The following is a 13,570-nucleotide window of genomic DNA, read 5'->3' as shown; positions in this document are numbered from 1 at the left end:
TTTTTTTTTGGTAGCAGGGGATGCAGGGGGAGGGAGTCTCGCTCTGTTGCCAGGCTGGAGTGCAGTGGTGCAATTTCTCGGCTCTCTGCAAACTCTGACTACCGGGTTCAAGTGATTCTCCTGCCTAGCCTCCCGAGTAGCTGGGATTACAGGCACACACCACCACACCCAGCTAACTTTTGTATTTTTAGTAGAGATGGGGTTTCACCATTTTGGCCAGGATGGCCTTGAACTCCTGACCTCAGGTGATCCACCTGCCTCAGCCTCCCAAAGTGCTGGGATTATAGGCGTGAGCCACTGCACCCGGCCAATGAATCTTTTTTTTTTTTTTTGAGACAGAGTCTCGCTCTGTCGCCCAGGCTGGATTGCAGTGGCGCAATCTCGGCTCACTGCAAGCTCCGCCTCCCGGGTTCAAGCCATTCTCCTGCCTCAGCCTCCCGAGTAGCTGGGACTACAGGCGCCCACCACCACACCCGGCTGATTTTTTGTATTTTTAGTAGAGACGGGGTTTCACTGTGTTAGCCAGGGTGGTCTCGATCTCCTGACCTTGTGATCCGCCCGCCTCGGCCTCCCAAAGTGCTGGGATTACAGGCATGAGCCACTGCGCCCGGCCAATGAATCTTTTTAAAGTAAAAAAATAAAATCCTATTCTCAAAGAGGAACATACCCATATATTACATTTTTTTAATGTAAATATTTATCCTGAACTTTACATTTTTATTACAGGGCTCCATAAACCTTATGTAAGAGAACAATTTCCCTTTCTCCTTCCTTTTCCTCCGCTTATTCTTTTCCTTTAAAGAGAAAAGGGTTGGGGGAGGGATTAACTATAGATTCTTGGAATTTGTAAAGTCATTGATCAATCTATCCATACTACAGTTTAAAAGATACCTTCTGGGTTACAAATTGTTAGAAAATAGGGCTTAGTTCTATTTTGAAATCATTAATTTTTTTTTTATCTCATGCTTTGTGTTCAGTTACTGACCTTTGGTTAGAAAGAGCAGGTGCGCTCAGCTCTTCCATCACCCCATGGGTGTTTGCTGCACCAGAAATATCCGATAAGACCCAATCTCTTCACTCACTGGAGCCTGGTATCAGCAGAGATAAGGGAGTGGTACTGAAGGAACCCAGGGTTTTTCCTCCTTATCAATCACTGCACTGGGGCAACATCCCTAGGTGTATAAATTACTGACTAACCCAGCAGGGGAAAGGGGGCTGGAAGGAGGAAATTTATATGATAAAGCTACCATTAGTGTCACTTTAGTGATAGAAAGTTACAGAGGTGTGACCAGTGCGGACAAAGCCATTGCCACTAGGAAGGAGCTGGCCCAGATGAGAGAGGCTCTAGAAAACATGGGTCTGACCTTTATCCTCACTGGAAGGAGGAGGGGGCTGGGAAGAGGAAGATGCTAGAGGTGACCCTGCCATGTCCAGGATAGCGCCTGTGTCAATGAGACGGGTACTAGAGTCACCTGTGAGGGGCGGCGTCACAGCCTTTGCATAGTCCTTCCACTTACAAGTATGTTTCTCATTTTAGTCTCACAGCAACCCAGTGAATAGGAAGGGGTTCACCGTGAGCAGCATTTTACAAATGAGAAAACCAAAGCACCAAGAACTTAAGTAGTAACTTGCCCACTGTCACTCAGCTACAAAGGATTTGTGGTTCGACACAGGTGTTCTGATTGGAAGCCCTGTGTTTCCCTATGCGATGGCTCCCTGCTCTCACTGGGATGGCCAGGCCTCAGCCCGGCAGTGTGGTGCTCGGTAAGAGCCTTGGCTAGGCTGCCAGGAGCCCTGGGTTCCAGTCACAACTCTGTCTCCAACTCACTGCGTCCCCAGTAGGCAATCCCTAGCCCTCTTGGAGTCTCTTTTCTCATCTAGGCAAGGAGGGGGTTGACTGAGATGTCCTTAGGTCTCCATAGTGACATGGGTGAAGTCAGGCTGCAATGCAGCTGCACAGAAGGCAGCAGGCAGCCTGGGGGGCACCCTGGCCGGAGCAGTCCTTGCTGTTCGCTAAGCACTTCCCACCACGGCCAGAAACTGGGAATACACTGCATCCATGATGTTACCTGAGGCCTGCAGCACCCCAGGAGGTGGGTGCTATGTAGTCTCCATTTAGCTGATAAGGACAGTGAAGCGCAGGAAGCTCAGAAAGGCGACGTGACTTGCGTAGGGTCATTAGTCTGCTCAGACTGTCACACGGAAGACCACAGACTGGGTGGCTTAGACAACAGAAGTGTGTTGCCCCCAGTTCTGGAGGCTGGAAGTTTCAGATCAAGGTGCCAACAGGGTTGGTTTCTGGCAAGGCCTCTCCTCCTGGCTTGCAGGAGTGTGTATGTCCCCACAGTGCGCTGCCTCAGAGGCATGTGGAGTTGGGGAGAGCAAGCTCCCTGTGCTCTTCTTCTAAGGACACTTATGAGCTTGGATCAGGGTCTCACCCTCATGACCTCATCTTTTTTTTTTTTTTTTTTTGAGACAGAGTTTTGCTCTTGTCATCCAGGCTAGAGTGCAGTGGTGTGATCTCGGCTCACTGCAAACCTCCACCTCCCGGGTTCAAGCAATTCTCCTGCCTCAGCCTCCCGAGTAGCTGGGATTACAGGCATGCGTCACCACACCCTACTAATCTTATATTTTCAGTAGAGTCGGGGTTTCACCATGTTGGCCAGGCTGGTCTCAAACTCCTGACCTTGGGTGATCCGCTCGCCTCGGCCTCCCAAAGTGCTGAGACTACAGGCGTGAGCCACCACGCCCGGCCTACCTCATTTAATCTTGATTACCTCCTAAGCACGGTATCTCCAAATATAGTCACATTATGGGTAAGGGGTTTAACATATGACTAACAGGGGGACACAGTTCAGTTCATAGCAGTCACACAGCCAGGAATTGATGTGAAGCTCCTTGCTAGCTGGCCTCACCACCTGTATGTTTCACTAGACCCAGAGAGCCAAGCTGGGGGTAGAGCTGCTGGATGCAGGAAATCCTGTCTTCTTGTGCCTCTGCTGGAATAGGTGTACACGCACACACACACATACACACACACTCTCTCTTTCTCCCCCCTCCAACCCCCCCACCCCACAACAGTGTCTCTCCATCCAAGTCACTGCCTCCTCTCCAAGGTATGAGAGGGGGTAGGAAGATCTTCCTTTCACTAAGCCCTCTGGGTCCTGAATGGTGATGGAGTAAGTCAATGGCAGACTAGGAGATCATGCCCCCAAGACCATCCTGCACCCAGCACTGAAACTCAAGACGCTGTGGAAAAAGCAAAAGAAGCCTGAGGCTGAGCCCTCGGTACTGGTTCCTTCGCAACCCTCTTTGAACCCAGTCCAGTTCTGGACCCTCCCCGAATGCTGCAGCCTGAACAAAATTACATAGGTGCAATTCCCTGGGCTCCTAAGACTTGGTACAAGTTGCCTATTACCCTCGTGGAAGGATGAAAACTCACCCAATCCATATCGGCAAACCACTCACTGGAGCAGCTGTATTTGAGCTTGTCAGTTACTCATTATTAAAAGCTTTGCAGACCAAATGCAGTGGCTCACGCCTGTAATCCTAGCACTTTGGGAGGCCGAGGCGGGTGGATCACCTGAGGGCAGGAGTTCCAGACCAGCCTGGCCAACATGGCAAAACCCTGTCTCTACTAAAAATACAAGAATTAGCCAAGTGTGGTGGTGGGTGCCTGTAGTCCCAACTACTCGGGAGGCTGAGGTGGGAGGATCACTTGAGCCCAGGAGGCGGAGGGTGCAATGAGCTGAGGTCACGCCACTGCACTCCAGCCTGGGTGACAGAGTGAGACCCTATCTCCAAAAAAATAAATAAATAAAAACTTCACTGTAAAAACAAGTTATTCAGACTCCCGTGCAGGCTTCCACCAAGCCAAACAACAAACGAGTCATCCACCTGGAATGTTTCCTCTCTACAAATTGTAATAACTGTCATATTGTTGGAAAAATGTTTTCTTCCCCACTGTCTCCTGCTTTAATGTTCATGCTCATGTTATAAAGGTAGACTTACAAAGGTAGGAGTTTTTTCCTAATTTTTAAAAAACCCGCAAGATTTCATAGACCACAGGATGTCATTCAGAAAATGAAAATGTGTCATTTTATCTTTTCAAACTGTCAAATAAAGGCAGCTAGTTAACAGAGAACCACTTAGCTCGTGTTAACTGATGTAGAAAGCTACCTTGCCACAGATGTAACGCTGTGGCTGTCACTGGTGTGCCGAGCATTTTCACGAGGCACTCCCCTCTCATTTTCTGTCGCTTCACCATAGAGTCACTGCCCACTCCCTTCTCAATGGAGAGCTTCTGCTGTTGTGTCCATTGTCACTATAACCAGAATTGCTGGGTGACTGCAGACTCCCCCCCACTCATAAGCCCTAGTTCAGATCAGAAAAGCAAAAATGTTTTTCAAGTGAAATTCAACCTTCAGCATTTTGGAAAATCAAACAGTTCATTTCAATGAGTCATCTCTCTTCCCATTGGCAGGGTTGTCCAGAACAGTAGACTGTGCCACCAGCTGCACCTGAGGCCACAGGGCTTCCCATTTGTGTCTTGCTGGCTTCAGTCTTGCTCATCATATCTATGGTTGACTTTCGCAGGTGTGAAAGCTGTGGAGCCGTTTTCCATTCTGAATGCAAAGAAAAGTCTGTCCCCTGCCCGAGGTGTGTTCGCCGAGAGCTGCAGAAGAAGCAGAAGTCTTTCTGGCAGAGACTGAACATGGACGAGAGTCTAGAGGAGGCTTGCACCATGTTCGAGCTGTCCTACCAGAACACCTGACTCCAGCCGACCCGAAGGCCAGGGATTCACCAATCAACAATCCATCAGCCCCAGAGCGGCTTCCTAACTAGCCAGTTAGACCCCTTTGGAAGAAGAGTATGTCTCCTCTCCAGCTAGATATAGATATATATATTTATTTATCTAGACACAAATACCTATACGTCCTGTACGTATGCTCTGTGTACATCATTGTCCAGACGATCCGCAGAACCTCCGTGGCTCGAGAAACTACCAATAGCTGGATTACATTTAGCCAAGAATTTCAGCTGCTTGCTCCCAGACAAAACGTGGTATACACAATGCTTTATAGTTCAGACTTTTTTTTTTTTCTGTCTCTTGGGACATTTTATTACCCAAGACACAAGAGGAAGCATTTCCTGCACAAAACAGTGCTTTAGGTTATTTTTGTGTTATTTATTTTTAGCCTTCACAGAGGCTGAGGTAACTGAGGCAGGCACCCATCATCATCTGTTTCATAAGAAAACCTTCAAAAACAAGAGACTGCTGGGTCCTTCCAGGACCCAGTGTCCGTGGCGCTCCCGCCTCAGTTCCTCCTGCGGAGGCAGGGAATCACGTAAGCAGAGCCGACGGCTGGAAACAGGAGCCAAGCCCCCTCTGACAGAAAGCATACAACCCTCATTTATGAGGAGGGATGGTTCTGGTTTTGAAGTTAATCTCAGAAGTTTTTTTCCTGAGAAGAGAAGAAACCTCTGCGACCAATAACTGCGTGTTGTCAGTCTGTTCGCCGGTACGAATCCCATCACCCGCCTAATGATGTGACGCTCCACCGTGTTTTCCAGGCTGTACACATGGCTTTCTTAACAGTTTTCAACGGGTGCCCCTGGTTGATATCTGTGATTTTTTTCCTGTTGCTGGCCGGAGGAAATGTCCTGGGGTGGTTGTTAAAGACATCGGCGTGTAGCCTGGTAGATAAGGCTATCTGGTACGTATATTCACAGAGAGGGTCGTTTTAGTTTCTTTTCTCAGAATCCTGTGGAGGCAGTTCCTACCTATTCATTTGAAGTGGTTTATTTCTCGTTGTTCTTCTTGCACTTTCATTTCAACCTTTGTCAATGCGACCATTCTTGCTTTCTCATTTTTTGTTTAAAAAATCAGAGTAACGTGGAACTTCAAAATACCAACTTTGGACTATTAAGAAAATACAGACTTACAAGTATAATTAATGAATTAGATCTAATATTATTTAAGTAAATATATATACACACACAGACATATATAATTGCCACCTTGAAGTAAAACAAAGAGTGCTAAAATAAATAATAGGAGTAAGAAAGAGAGCTGCTTTGCTATTTGGCAGGTAGCGTTCTCCCGCTGCAGTGCCCTTGGAAGAGTGCGTGGCAGTCACTGACCAAAACGGCAGGTAGGACAGCCCTGGGACCCTGACAGCTCCCATTCCTTCCCCTTAACTCTCCCTAGAGGAAGAAAATACGTTTATAATGGAACAGTTCTCAGCAGACTTTATGAGAAGATTCTGTATCTTTTGCGCTGAGCAGATGCCTTCTATGTCTTCATGGTTTAGTAGTTTTGCTGCTATTAGGATCAGTGGCTCACAACATACTTGGTACATTCAACCCCATTGCTCCTTTCCCCCACACGCTGCTTCCCCAAGACCCCAACTCATGATACTTCCGTCCATCTAGAGATGTGACAGTTCAGGCTGACTTTTGTGCAGTTAGATGTAAGCATTTTACCTCTCAACCCACACCAGTTCCTTTGGCCCCAGACCACACATTTCACCTTAATAGCTCAACACCATGCATGCATTTATTTTCTGACTATACAGTAGCCGCAACCAAGGCTTGAAAACTTGTTAAAAGGCCAGGGCCCTATTCATGAGATGCCTCACGGTGCCTTTTACCCTTAGGAAAGCAGGTTGACTTTTCCCCCACTCTAGTTAAAGAGAATGTTGCACACAAAAGAAAAAGAGTGGAAAATCTCAAACACTTGGCAACAGGCAAACAAATTTGATCATCTCCTTTCCTCCTCCCCTTGGTAAAATACAGTATTTATATTTTCCAGCCTCAGAGAAGATAGCAGAACATGATCTTTCACAAGAGAATTATAGACCTGCTTATTATAAAACAGATGTGCTCCCATGGCAAAGTGCCTTCTCCCTCCGCCCCCAGCTCCCTGTCACTGTAGCTTACTTTTGCCTTCGCTGTAATTAATGTATCCGTGATTCCAACTGTCAGCGAGGCCATTCCTAGCACACTGCATTTGGAGACCTGAAGTGCAGGGCCATCTCCTCCCCTTGTAACATGTTTGCCCTGCGTACAGAATTCCCTCTCCTAGCTCACAGGCACCCAGGGTCATACCTGCCGAGAGTCAAGGGCAAAATTCTGGATCCCTGTTCAAAACATACTTGTTTTCACCAGTCCCCATTTAGAGGGCCCTGCTAAATACGAGCAGTCCCTGTGAACTCCTAAGGAGGACTTTCCACCCACATCATTTTCTGCTTATTTTCAAAAGGGAAACAAAAAATCGATGTGTTATCACGATCAGCTACCCAGAGCTGGGTCCATGTCCAGCACTCCTGTTTCCTCTCCTTTTCGTACAACCCTGACAGCTTGGTCGGTGCCAGCCACAGGCCTATGACATTCTCTGCCACCACCACCAAAATCTGATAGGACAGAGTGGAGCCAGCTTAGGAGTTGGGTCTGCCATGAAAATTCAAAATTGCTGTTTTCAGCCCAGAATGCTTGGCGCACATGAACGCCCTTACTGTTTTCAACTCTAATAAATTACTTGGTGCACTGTTAGGTAATTGTTCCACTGCTTAGAAACTGTCGAAACAAAAGCAAATCTGTGGATTACCACCTCTTTCAAACCAAACTAATACCTGCTTTTCCTCGTGTTCCATTTTTCATCCCATATTAAATATCTTACACATAAAACATATGAAAAAATGGCCAATTAATCTCCTGGAGCTGGCAACTGACTCCGGGGAACCGCTTTTTGCTGAAAGGCTCATTCCCTAGTGTATCACTTGAGGAAATCCCTCCTAAAAGTGCCAGAAACTCATGTGTGAGATCGTCCAACCCTGGTAAAATGTTGGCATCTAACCCCGCAGTAAAGAAGCCAGTTCCTAAAATAGACCTCATTTTGCACCGCGGCAGGAAGGCCACAAAGTACTTAAAAAGCAGTCAACTGGAGTGGGAGTAGTGTTCTTTCCAGGCCCGCTTTTTCCAAAGTTAAAAGCCTCTTTATATGAAAACCATGTAAACGCTCAGCGGCCCCCTTTGCTTCACTGCCTTTTCGAGGGAGTGCATTATAGTCATTTTTACGTCTGTAGTGCTAAAGGGTCACCTAGTTAGGAGCTTTAACATTGGATTCGCTGAGAGGGTCATCGCTTTTTGGTTGTTCTAGAGTAGGCCTCCACCAAGAAGGGAATACGTCTAATACTTGGGATCTGTGGTTTGCGACACAAGTGGTATCCCTCAGACTCCTGAAAAGGGACTATGCTGTGACTTCCTTCCGGCTGCAGTGAGATCCGAGGTGTTTACACCACCCTAGTTGCCGAATGCAGCCTTTGCTCAGCTAGAGTGCGTCCTTTGACGAAGCCTGGCCTCTGTTTTGTCTCTGTGTGTTGTGTGTACACACTGAACATGGACATCGGATAGTTCTTTTCTGTGCCTCCTCAGAGAGGCTTGGCTTCCAAACCTGGGAGTTTGTTCTCTACCCATTGGCTAAAAAAGGCCGTCCATAAATTAATATATCCAGGTGGGACTAGCACGATGCCACGCACACTGAACATTTTCTGCAGAGGGGCATTAGCAGAGGAAGTAGAGACGCATTCTGGTCCTCCTTTAGAGTCAAGCCAGTGCTGTTGCTCGTGTGTGCACAATTATTCATCTCCATTGATCTGACACACTCTCTTGAAATCACTAGATGATGAAACATCTTCACCTCCTGATCCCAATACTGCCTGGTTTCAACACAGGGATTATTTTATTTTTTTACTTCTCCTAGTAAATAGAGATGGGTATAATTTTTGCCCATTTTAGTTCTTGAGTTGTCTGCACCACTTCTTTTTACTCTGAAATAATGTGAAAATGTGAAGTTGGAGCATGACCTTGAAAGAGCCTCCCTCCTTGGCGTGACCTGAATCGGTAGCGGCACTCTCCGAATTTCCCCTGCCTCCGTGTCGCTTGTTAGTGACAGGCATTAGGAGCTTCACATGTTGCACACCTTGTACCACTCTTCCGACCCTGAGTCAAGTAGAGCTGTCTGCTCGAGGTCGAATCTAGTGACGGGTGACTAAGCTGTGCTCAGTTAATGTAAACGGACAAGCGTTGATTACTGTCATGTGGAACGGTGTTTCAACAGTTAAGTCTAGCACCCAGCAGTCTCCTTATTGGTAGATGATTCTAATTTCATTGGATTAAAAAATCTCTGACTCAAGGGTCTTTCCTTAGTGTGTTTTAATGGGTGCATGGCTGAGGGAAAATCCAAGTCATTGTTAAACTCTAAGTAAAAGACAAGAGTATGGGATACCCTCCTAAGCATGCCGGTAGTTGTCAGTTTTATTTAAAGTGGGTTCCACTTGGCCAGGATTGGTGGCTCACGCCTGTAATCCCAGCCCTTTGGGAGGCCAAGGCAGGCGGATCACTTGAGGTCAGGAGTTTGAGACCAGCCGGGCCAAAAATGGTGAAAATCAGGTCTATACTAAAATTAAAAAAATTAGGCTGAGCGTAGTGGCTCATGCCTGTAATCCCAACACTTTGAAGGCTGAGGTGGGTGAATCACTTGGGGTCAGGAGTTTGAGGCCAGCGTGGCCAACATGGTGAAACCCCCTCTTTACTAAAAATACAAAAATTAGCCAAGTGTTGTGGTGGATGCCTATAATCCCAGCTACTTGGGAGACTGAGGCAGGAGAATCGCTTGAACCCGGGAGGCAGAGGTTGCAGTGAGCCGAGATTGCGCCACTGCACTCCAGCCTGGGCGACAGAGCAAGACTCCATGTCAAAAAAAAAAAAAAAAAGTAAGCTCCAAATGATCATGTTTTGTGGCACTGTCCTCATAAAGTGGCCACTGGTGTGATGGAAAGCATTGCTAAACTCAAGTGAGACAACTGCTGTTTTGCTTTGGATTTTCCCTGTGAAAAGAGAAGCCACTGGCTGCTCGTCTTGTTAGAAAGACAAGACTTTGAATGAAGTTCCAGACGTTGAATGAAGCTGGTTGTTGCCCAGGGTAGAAGATTCAGGCATCTATGGCAACTCACAGCAACTCCTAACTCTTAGGAGGGCTCCCTCCTATTGGCCATGAAGCTGCAAACCAGCCTCTCTCTTTTCCCCGGATCTTCCTTGCCCCTAGTTCTGAGCCCCAGCCCAGAGGCAGGCCTCATGGCTAATAAACCAGCTAGAGGACTGCTGGGGCCTGTGGCTCCTTCTCCATGTTGGCCTTCCCTTGTGTCTCTTGTCCCTGTAGGAGTGCCTTGTAGTACTGTCTCGTGCTTCTAGTCTAGTCTGAACCACTTGAAGTCTGCAGGACCCTTCAACTAAATCTGGATCCCTTTGCTTCTTCCCTGCTGGCTACTCTTCATATAGATGCTCTTGGAGCCTATGCATTCCATGATGCATGTCAGAACTCTCACTTTGTTCAGCCTGGTGTGCCTTAACCTCAGGAGTAAAGGGAATCATGTCGGAAACACATCGTTAAAGTAGAATGGTACAAACATTGGCTTCTTAGTGCCATTAGCACTTTTGCCAGGAAATACAAAAGATGCAACCACATAATGTTTTCACTTTGTTTTATGCTGTTCTTAAATCGCTTTTTGTTTATTTGTTTGTTTGCTTTCATTAACCAAACTCAGGGGAATGTCATGATGTTACCAAGGCCAATGGGTAGAGAAATAAAAACCAGCCATCCAGAATTGAATCTGTAAAGTCAGTGAACTTGGCCTTTTCAGGTTCAAAATTACACAAACACAAGGATTTTCTTATCCTTCACCTTTCAAAGGTTTTCTTTTTATTTTGCCACCTGTTTTCCAAATAAGAAGTGGAAAGCCTCTTAGATAAATTGTGCTAAAAATGTCTCTTTGTTTGGCGTGAGCTATCAAATTAACTTTGTGTGTCCACTGAGCCATCAAATTAGGCTTTGGCTGCTAGAGGCCTAGGTTCTAGCTTTGGTCACCTATCAGAATCTTACTGTTACGCTGGGCATGGTGGCATGTGCCTACAGTCCCAGTTATTTGGGAGGCTGAAGTAGGTAGATTGCTTGAGCCCAGGAGCCTGTGCAATATGGTGAGACCCATCTCAAAAAACAAACAAAAAAAGAAGTAGAATCTTACTGTGAATGGCTACTAGCCTACCCTAGAAGATATATATTTTAAATCTGTTTCTTAGGAATAGTAGCTAGGGCCGGGCGCGGTGGCTCACGCTTGTAATCCTAGCACTTTAGGAGGCCGAGGCGGGCAGATCACGAGGTCAGGAGATTGAGACCACGGTGAAACCCCGTCTCTACTAAAAATACAAAAAATTAGCTGGGCGTAGTGGCGGGTGCCTGTAGTCCCAGCTACTCGGAGAGGCTGAGGCAGGCAGATCACGAGGTCAGGAGATTGAGACCACGGTGAAACCCCGAATCTACTAAAAATACAAAAAATTAGCCAGGCGTGGTGGCGGGCGCCTGTAGTCCCAGCTACTCGGAGAGGCTGAGGCAGGAGAATGGCGTGAACCCGGGAGGCGGAGCTTGCAGTGAGCCGAGATTGCACCACTGCACTCCAGCCAGGGCGACAGAGTGAGACTCTGTCTCAAAAAAAAAAAAAAAAAAAAAAGGAATAGTAGCTAAAAGAAGGAATGGTCAAAGGAGGGAAAGTGGCTGGCCGCAGCGGCTCACACATGTAATCCCAGCTCTTTGGGAGGCCGGGGTGGGAGGATCACTGGAGCCCAGGAGTTCAAGACAAGTCTGGGCAAGATAGCAAGACCCTCATCTCTTAAAAAAAAAAAATACATATATATATTATATATATATATATATATTGCACTCCAGCCTGGGTGACAGAGCACGACTCTGTCTCAAAAATATATATATATGTATATATATATATTTTTTAAGGAGAGAAAATGCTTAGGTTGCAAATGGAGAGTATTGAACATGGTGACGTAAAAAACTTCTGCACAACTTGTTCTCTAGCTCCTGGGTCAGGTCTATGCCATTTTTTCTTATATCTGCTCACACAGTACAGAAATGACTAAAATTTTGGGTCTGGGCTGTTATATCACTTTATGTTAAGTTATTTGTAGTAGCTAATGTGCTAACTTATATATGTGTTCTTTCTGTTTTTTGGATTTTATTACCTTTTGTTTTGGCATAACTTATCTATATTTTTGTTTACATTATTTTAAAAATATCAGTAACTGTAATAATATAAAATTGAAGTTGTATTGTTGACAATACCTCTAGTTTTTAAGTTCATCTGTCACATAATTTAAGTGCACCAGTTCCTAATGTATAAAGTTCTCTCTCTGTCAATAAACAATGCAGAAAATACTTTCCTTTCTCATAACAACTTGATTAAAATACTGCTCTTGAGGGGGTGGTGAAAGCCCAAGGTAAGCCCTATATATTAATTCAAAGTCAAGATTTGAGCTTTATTGAAAATGAGCCACAGCCGGGCACAGAGCCTGAGGCAGGCAGATCATCTAAAGTCGAGAGTTCGAGACCAGCCTGGCCAACATGGCAAAACCCCCTCTCTACTAAAAATACAAAAATTAGCCGGGCATGGTGGTAGGCACCTGTAATTCCAGCTACTCGGGGGAGGCTGAGGCAGGGAGAATTGCTTGAACCTTGGAGGCGGAGGCTGCAGTGAGCTGAGATCGTGCCGGTGCACTCCAGCCTGGGTGACAGATCACGACTCTGTCTCAAAAAAAAAGAGCCACTTTTAAATTATCTCTAATATCTTACAGATAGACTTTTAAAAAAATTCATCAACCTACAATATTCTCATCAGCCCTTTCCATGCTTATGAAAAATGTAGTGTAACTTTTAAAAAGATGCAGATGTAGTGTCATGGGCCTTATTTGCTGAATCTAAGCATGATTGCTTTCAGTTCCAAAACAAAGCTGCCAAAGCTCATGCATGGATGTTCTCCCACCAAAGCTTTTCCCCAAGCCTTCTGGCCCTGATTCCATTTCACCATTCCTGCACTCTCCAAATTAGATGGCCAAGTGCCAGGTGGCCAGCTAGGCAAAAGCACTGGTCCTTCCTTCAGGGACCATATTTTGGGAGCAAAGAAGGAGCAAAGAGTGGAGAGTAAAGAGAAACTTCCTCCTCGAGACGGCAGCTCTCTGGGGGTTGAGAAACAATCAGAAATATCTGCAGGGCCTCATGCCTGGGCTGACCCTCACTCACTCAAAAGGCCAGGGGTACAACAACTATCCACTTGGAACCTTGAGAAGGCTCCATTTAAACTCACTTTCCCAAAGGAAGACATGGAAAAGAGACTAGAAAAGGTTCTTCTGGTAAAACATTTACCAAGATGAACCCTGAGCCTTACACCCTAAGACACACCTAAACAAGTTTATGCCCGGTCCCTGCCACTCCACCCTCAGGAAATCGGCCTGGGCTCACACCCACTCTGTCCAAGAAATAACTGGACTTCATCGTCACACGAAACCTGCCACAATCCACGATAAAGAGAAACGGGTTAATGTTTCACTGAACCAAACTAGACATACGATGTAGTCAGAGCCTGGATTCATAATCAGATGAATCACACAGGACAGGTTAGCTTTCCCCCAGTTGCAGGAAACTGGCGAGGCTGGATAACTCCAGGAA

At 46.2% G+C, this 13,570-nt stretch overlaps 1 protein-coding gene across 1 annotated transcript in view; it reads left to right on the top strand.

The window, feature by feature from the left end:
- Positions 1–5,954, top strand: part of PLEKHM3 (pleckstrin homology domain containing M3) — a 201,129-nt gene extending 195,175 nt beyond the window's left edge. Inside the window, exon 8 of the mRNA XM_003254005.3 lies at positions 4,597–5,954. Within this exon, the coding sequence (XP_003254053.1) occupies positions 4,597–4,774 (178 nt within the window). The 3' untranslated portion in view covers positions 4,775–5,954. The remainder of the gene's footprint in view (positions 1–4,596) is intronic.
- The last annotated feature ends 7,616 nt before the right edge of the window (positions 5,955–13,570 follow it).

The sequence above is a fragment of the Nomascus leucogenys genome, chromosome 22a (genome assembly GCF_006542625.1).
Source record: "Nomascus leucogenys isolate Asia chromosome 22a, Asia_NLE_v1, whole genome shotgun sequence".
Lineage (NCBI taxonomy): Eukaryota > Metazoa > Chordata > Mammalia > Primates > Hylobatidae > Nomascus > Nomascus leucogenys.
This window is presented reverse-complemented; position numbering and strand designations above follow the sequence as displayed.